This window comes from Triticum dicoccoides, chromosome 2A (assembly GCF_002162155.2).
Source record: "Triticum dicoccoides isolate Atlit2015 ecotype Zavitan chromosome 2A, WEW_v2.0, whole genome shotgun sequence".
In the NCBI taxonomy this organism is placed as follows: Eukaryota; Viridiplantae; Streptophyta; class Magnoliopsida; order Poales; family Poaceae; genus Triticum; species Triticum dicoccoides.
In genome coordinates this window covers 124,322,556-124,330,654 of record NC_041382.1, presented here as the reverse complement: position 1 = coordinate 124,330,654, position 8,099 = coordinate 124,322,556, and the positions used below count along the sequence as shown (strand labels likewise).

Below are 8,099 nucleotides of genomic sequence, written 5' to 3'. Positions count from 1 at the left end.
TCAAGAAACATGGAATTTCTTAAAATCATCAGATTCACCCAATGGGTGCTATACCATAATTTAAAATTCATGCTAGTATCGAGAATAGTATGCAAGTTAGTTGTCACAAAATAGAACTATGAGGAATTCGAAGTAAAGTGGAGGCTAATAGACAACCAAAGACGGAATTATCTCTTAAGAATCGGTCATTTTCAAATGATCAAAAGACAACTCTCAAGTTTATCAGATGCGTGGTTATATAAATATTGTACCTATGATTACCAAACCCTCAAACATATGGTCGAACCACATCACAAATTTATTAAAAGGCAAATAAGTTCAATGGGATAAATTTGAAAATTTGCAAATAATAACCAGATTCTGGTAAAGAATTGTTCTCAGAATCTTCATCAGAAGGAGGACCAAAATCTAGTGCAGAAAATGGAGGATGAACTCATTTGCACTCAATAATATCGGAGACCTTAGGTAATCTCCTAATTATTCCCAAAAATAGCATTAACCTGTACTTGTACTACTACATGTAGTAGGATATTCAATATCCCATCACTTGGATACAATATTTAATAAATTTGATAGCATGGTTAAATTCATACTTAGTATTGTTGCGTACGAAATAATTTTCTAAATATTAATAAATTAAATGTGTATTTTGATAGACTTATCCATCCTGGTTTGGGGATGATTAGAAAATTATTGACAATTCTGTTGGTCACAACTTAACAAGTTGCAAAATATCCCAAATCATCAGATTTTATGCGCACTAGATGTGCCATAGGGGAAATCAGTTTTAAGGCACTCTCACCTTAAAATTCTAAATGAGCCACTCAATCTTCCTTGAATACATTAAGAAGACATATGTGGATTAGTTAACCATTATGTGGAATTATTTAGATACTTCATGGTACTCATAGGAACATTTATAAAATGATTTCAAGTGTGTCTCTTATCACACACAAACATGCATGATCTTACTAAATAAATTGCTCAAATTATTCGTAGTCCGTACGCTGATTGCATCAGCAATAAGGATATTTTCGGCATTAGGGGGAGATAAGTACCACAAAGAATGCCGAAAAAATAAATTAGAAATGTTATTGACATTCAATCCTTATATCCACGTCTCAAAGAATCTGAACTAGAAGTTTAGAGAATTATATATTTGCAACACATTGCAAATCTGCCACATACATTTACTGATGACAAGGTGTTACTAAATTATATATTCCTGCAGTAAAGTGTCAGAAGAGTGGAGGTACCTGATAAACCACTCTTCTCCCCAAATGAGAGCAAGAGGGGAGAAAATCTGACAATACGAGATATAACTTCTCATATGCTTCCACGGAAACAGAGGAAATCACATCCTCAACTAGTAAATGTAATTCAACATCAAGTTGAAAGACACCTCACTGGATGCTCATCATCCAATGCCCGGCATAAAGGTGCACAAATGTTTTGGTGCCGGGACATCGAAACACCTTGACTCCATTTGTTGTAGGAAATCACAAGGAGTTAAAAAGGAGTACATATTTTATCCACAAACTTCAATGATTCCATCAGGATCATATAAACTAAAGACTACATTTGTCGACATATATTTCTTCTCAAATTGCTAAAACCTTTTGGGCCCAGAACCTAAATCCATGGTAGAGTGCCTCTTGCACTCATATTGGTTCACATAAAAAGGAAGCAAGTAATGAAGGATAGCACTCGCTCAACAAATGAGTGGTATTTACTGCAGTAATACCTACTCCTCATAAGTATCTTCCATATGGAATACTAAAAACTTCTCATTCATAGACAAAGTCAATGAGGTGGTGAGAAAGCGAGGCTTGTAGCAAAAGGGTTCACGCAGAGATCCGACATCGATCACGATGTGACATACCCTTCTGGTATTAGTGGAATTATGTTTCGATACTAAATATCATAGGCAGTACAAATAATACCATGCAGTTAATGGATGCAGTGACTACATACTCATATGGATCACTCATTTCGGATATCTATTTTAAAGTTCCTGAAGGGCTTAAAATTCCGAATCCAAAGATAAATCGTAGCATGTTTTGTGTAAAACTTCAAAGTCACTCTATGACTTGAAATAGTCGGAAATCATATGGTACTACCGACTAAATGAGTTCCTTCTTCAAAGGGATTACTCAGAGAATGATGATTACTTCTGTGTTAATAAGGAAATCCAAAATTTGTTTTCCTTATATCACTTAGTGTATATCGATGACTCCATCATCAATGCCTATACAAGACCTAAACATATACAAAATCATCTCAAGGCGGAAAATTTGGATTAAACCAAATTTAGCTTAAGTTTACAACTTGAGCATTCTCTCAAGAATACATATCAGTCTACATATATCCAAAACATATTTGAGAAGTTCAATGTGGATATATCACACCAACAAAACGTATATGGTCGATATGAGGAATATTAACTTATATCTCAAGTTCATAATAAATCTTGAACAATTCCATCAGGAAAATCAAGATTTGACCATGATATTGGCTCTTTACTTGATCCCAACAAAGCCATATCAATGACTGAATTTGATGGAATAGCCTTCTTATGGAATTCATATAAATAGAATTTAATGGCTACTTCCCCTTATCATTCTGACATAATTACTTTATCTAAAGGCATTGAAAATATGGTTGGCTTAGCAGAATGATTAACCACACTCAAAACCATGTGGTTGAGATTCATCAGAGTAACATAACTTGATTTATCAAGATGCTACCACTTGTATTACTCAATACATACAGGTTATATGAAGAGCAATATCACAAAGCACATTGCTCGAGATCACTTATCCTCATGAATTATAGAAAAGTGATGAAATAGTTTGCAAACAAAATATTGGAAAAACCGACATATTATTCATAATGTCATGATCATGTCAATGTAATTGATATGAGACATCCTCCAGATTTGCAAAGTTCAGGGGGAGTAATCTCCCAAAGTATAACTTGTTAACAAACATCAGATTACATATATTGTACTCTTTTTCCCTTCACGAGTTTTTCCCTAATGGTTTCTCATAAAAGGTTTTTAATGAGACAATATAGATACAAGTGTTCATATATGTCATATCATTTTCTCCTTATATTTTTCCCATTGGGTTTTAAAGGAGTTTTCGATGGCATATATAATCGCACTCTTTTCCTTTATGAGTTTTCTCTCAAAGTTTCTCATAACGGTTTTTAACGAGGCATGTCATACTTTCTTTTTTCCCTATCGGGGTTTTTAAAGAAAGTACTCAAGACATATTAATTGTTCTCTAAACTCATCGATGATTTTTCTCCTTCTTCAAAGGTTTTTATCATATGAGTTATCAAGAGACAATAATCATTATATGTTGCATCATTTTCTCCTTATTATTTTTCCCACTGGGTTTAAAGGAGTTTTAGCAACATATCTGCACTATTCTCCTCATATTTTTCCCACAGGGTTTTTGGAGGAGACTTTCAAAATGAAGATGATGAACGTTCAAGGCAAATACATACTAGGAGGAGTCTATCAAGATGATGTATATTCACAAAGACAAGCATTGATTAGGGGGAGTGTTAGGAATTAATTAATTAGGTTAATTAACTATTAATCACTGCTATGTCGGTGCCACTTTTGGCAACTGCCTCCTTTTGTAACCGCCTTGTAAACTGGGTATAAATACCCCAATCTTCAATCAATAGAATAACTGTTCATTCATATATCTGTTTTCCATTCGCTCCTCTCTCTCGATTCTCTCTAACAGGATGTTTAAAGAGAGGGGGCTGGGGGCATATCAAAGATGCTCGCAATTTGGCATCAGCCTCAAGGTCAAATTCAGTCGTCCCTGGACTGCGCTCCGTGCTGGTTAACTGCTAGTTGCTGGAGACGATTCGAAGTGACCAGAGGCTTGTGCTCCTCTCACTCCTTCCTCGGTTCACCTTCATGCCTTCATTTTGATAGGAAACCATTTCGGTTTGCTCATTTTGGTGGGAGAGGGGTTCATGGTTGGTCTCGGCTATTCGTTTTGATCTCACAAGCTGCTAATGGGCCGTAGTTTGACCTCCCAGAAGAGAATGCGTTCATGGTCAGTGACAGCTTTCGTCCCAGCTAGACTAGAGCCTCTCAAGAAAAGGAAAACATCGCGCCGCGATTCAGCAGCCAGGGAGCCAAGGAGCCCATGCATAAACCAACCATAAAGTGACTAATAGAAGAACTATATATGTCCCATGTATTACAGTATTAGCTATATATTGAGTTAAATGGTGAGCAGTGAACATCTAGCACAAGAATTTACAACTAGTCTGGTAAAACGAACAAGTCACAGCCTAACTGGTCTAGTAAAAGCCCATCAACGTCACAAAATATTGGACATCGGTGTGTCTAAAAGCTCATCCGCGCACAAATCCTCCAAATCAACCATGAAATCACCTCCACCGACGCCAGCTGCATCGCTTAGCATCTTATCCTGTATCGCCTGTCCAAAACAATAAAAAATACAGATCCCAGTTAGTTGACGGTATAATTTGTTAGCTCCTGAAGAAGCAAACTCTAGTTATGTGTATGCCAGCTGGGATGGGGGCTTAAGCAAAGTTAAGTACTATTAGGAAAAACAATAGGAGGGAATGTACATTATATCCTTAATTTTTATGTTATGATGGTTTAAGACGCTAATAATATGTTGCGGGAAAAGGAAGCCAACCTTGGACTCTTGTAGTTCTGTAACACAGGCTTGCAGCCTACTGTATTGTTCTCTTGCTTCTGGGTATTGAGTCATTGATTTCACACGAGCTAATGACCTCTGTAGTCTGCCTTCAGCCTGCTTCCTGCCATCCTTCAAGAAGTCGTATTCATCTTCACCTTCTGCAGATCCACCTTCTGCAGGTTGGATCTGCGAGGACGGCCCTTCAAGTTGTTTGTCAGGTTGGAAACCACGCAAGCCCCTTCCCTTTCTCCTCCACCTCAGTATAACTTTCTCCACGATGCCTACTGACCAGACTACCTTCTTATAGTTTCTCCTTACTTGATGTCCTCTTATATGAGCCTAGTGAAAAACACAAGTAGAAGTATAATCCATAAGCAATATTAGCATTTTTATAGTAGTTGACAGCCTAATACAACTGGAGTAATCAACTAGAATTACTCGTATCAAGATAGTGCAACATCTGCAACTGAGACCACTCATGTCATTTCCACGAGTCACACACCTCAGCTTCGAAGTACAATAACAAATTATCCCGAAAAATAAAAAGGAGCAGAGTATCATAAATATGCCTTGAGTATAAACCACATTAAAATGATTTTTTGATTAACAATTTAAACACGGATTAATCCATTGCATATAGAAAGCATAGTTCCATCAAACCACTTAGTTGGCCTCTAGCCTCAAACACAAACATCAACTCCCAAGTTAAAACACAAAGAGTTAAAAAGAACCAAGTACTAATTGTCATGTCAGCAATCATATGAATGTGCTACAAGAAAATATGCAGCATTATGTGGTTATACGAGAGTTAGGCATACAAAAAGATAAGGATATGTTAGATTAGAACAGAGCATACCTGTATCTTGATGATTTTCTGTCGAATAATCATAAACTCCTTTCTCCCTTTCCATCCTCTAAACTTGTTTTGGATACGAACTGCAGCAGAATGCGGCATATCATTCTGTCCAGATTTGGTATTTTTAAGAGAAACAAGTGAAAGAGTGCGCTCATCAGATAATCCGCAATCATCATCTCCATATTCAACCACCTTCTTTCTGTGGAATGACTCTACCCTAAAAGCTTGAAATATTTTGGATGCAGCTAGAGTTGATTTACGAACAGCACTAAGTGAATCTTTTAATGACTCTGCCTGAGAATCTTGGCGAGAAAGCTGAGCAGAACTTGGTTCTGCAAAGCCATCGGCTTCAATTGATCCACAAATTTCTTCCACATTGCAACCCTTTGCTTCTTTCAATGTAAGTGCTGAAAGATGACTTGTCAAGGCAGACTCTGCAAGAAAACCCGCAATGCCTTTGTGTCCATTGTCTGATGCTAAATCAGCAGGTGTTCTTCCAGATAAGAAATGAGGAGTTGGGTCTGTTAATGCACCAGCTGCAGCTCCATTTGTTATCAGGGCACCAACTGTCCGCTCTCTAAATAATAGACACTGTAAGTTCAACATAGATGAGTAAACATGAAATACTGACAGGTACAAACATTAATGCATTACCTTCCACATGACGCTGCCCAGTGAAGCGCAGTCCATCCACGCACATCCCTAAAGTTCACATGTACGCCTGCAGCAATAATTGGTCTTATAGCCCAATCATAGCCAAGTGCAGCTACTAAATGGATCACGCCTTGCCCTTCCTTGCCTAACACATTGGGACCTTTCCCGTCATCATGTATCTTATGGATAAGCCAATAATATAGCTTATCTTTGACCGATTTCTCAAGATTCTTGTCCTGTGCAGCAGAAAATTCTTCATCCGATGGTGCTGACAGGTTTGTAAATTTATCATCAAGCATCAGGGAACCAATAGTGCTGATTAACTCGGACTTCTCATTTCCACCACTCATAACATACTTCTCATAGTCATCTGGTCCCAGGGAAAGCAACTTCTCAAGACGGATATGTAAATGCATTTCATTGATACCAGTAATATGGGGATCTGCTGCCTCCATATGTTGGGTCTCGGAATCATGAAACTCGAATTCTCTTACTTCACTACAAGCTACCCTATTAGAGCATGTCACATAAAATGGAACTCGTCCAGATTGATGTACTGGTGTATAGCAGCGCAGGGAGCCATCTGCTAAAACTTCAACCGGTACTTCAACATCCCCGAACATACATGACCACTTGCAATTTTCAACATGTTCTTTATTTGTCAAGAATGTACCAGTAATTAAGACCTGCATTGGGGTGACAAGCAGAATAAAGATGATTAATGGTAATCATTATAACATTTAGAAGTCAACATAACGATCAACATAGAGCATACTAGTAGGTAATTAAGACCTGCATTGGGGTGACAAGCGGAATAAAGATGATTAATGGTAATCATTATAACTTCTAGAAGTCCACAACAGAATGCTTAACATAGAGCATACCAGTGTGTTCATATCGTGCCTATTACCAAAATAAAAGCAGAATGGAATAAAAAAAAGACTGCAAACCTTATTTTGAGAGCCAGTGTACGCCCAGCTTGGGGAAACGTCAATAATGCTGAAGAGCTGATCTTGGGAAAGCGAGGGGCTGACCACATATGCATCTAGCTGCTCGTTCATAGGTATACTCATACTAGAGCCATCAGCAACATTTACAGTTTCAGTACTGCTCCAGAAAGCATCAGAAGTGGATTTGATATCCAGATCAGCTGCAAGTTCATCACTCATCCATTTCGAGAAGCTGTCAAATTTCTTCAACCCATTGGGCTCAATCTTAAAGAGGTCCAATGATGACTGCTTTAATAGTGGATAGCCCATGCTTCCATCTGTATAGCTATCATTATGCACCTGCAAATTTGGGGAAATATTTTAGTTTATTGTGAAATAAGTAACATATCTGGGAAACAGTACACATATGGGATTATTCAGACAAACAATTTCTTAAGCTGGTCGGCACGTGTTACCACAACAACAACAACTAAGCCTTTAATAATCCCAAACAAGTTGGGGTAGGCTAGAGCTGAAACCCATAAGATCTCGAAACCAGCTCATGGTTCTGGCACGTGGACTTCCACGCGCCCCTGTCCATGGCTAGTTCTTTGGTGATATTCCAGTCCTTCAGACCTCTCTTGACATTATCGGCACGCTTTAAACGTCCACTATGCACTGGAGCTTCTGGAGGCCTGCGCTGTATATGTCCAAACCATCTCAGACAATGTTGGATAAGCTTCTCTTCAATCGGTGGTACCCCAATTCTCTCACATATATCATCATTCCGGACCCGATCCTTTCTTGTGTGGGGTCAGCACATGTTACCACTGCCATTAACTTCTTCTCTTGTGCAATTTACATCAGACAGCAGTGGATACTGAAGAGTTGCAAAATGAATTCTTAAAGGGAGTGAAATAGTACCCTTAAATATTCATCATTGGAACATTGTATACATCA

The 8,099-nt window shown here is 38.0% G+C and overlaps 1 protein-coding gene across 3 annotated transcripts in view; it reads right to left on the bottom strand.

Annotated features, from left to right (window-relative positions):
- Positions 1 to 4,180: 4,180 nt before the first annotated feature.
- The window catches only part of LOC119353749 (calmodulin-binding transcription activator 2-like), an 8,394-nt gene continuing 4,475 nt past the window's right edge, over positions 4,181 to 8,099 (bottom strand). For all 3 annotated transcript variants that reach the window (XM_037620416.1, XM_037620419.1, XM_037620418.1), the window contains 5 exons: positions 7,161 to 7,499; positions 6,211 to 6,896; positions 5,557 to 6,133; positions 4,698 to 5,039; positions 4,181 to 4,472 (listed from right to left, as the gene is read on the bottom strand). In XM_037620416.1, coding sequence (XP_037476313.1) covers positions 4,353 to 4,472; positions 4,698 to 5,039; positions 5,557 to 6,133; positions 6,211 to 6,896; positions 7,161 to 7,499 — 2,064 coding nt within the window. In that variant the 3' untranslated portion in view covers positions 4,181 to 4,352. The remainder of the gene's footprint in view (positions 4,473 to 4,697; positions 5,040 to 5,556; positions 6,134 to 6,210; positions 6,897 to 7,160; positions 7,500 to 8,099) is intronic.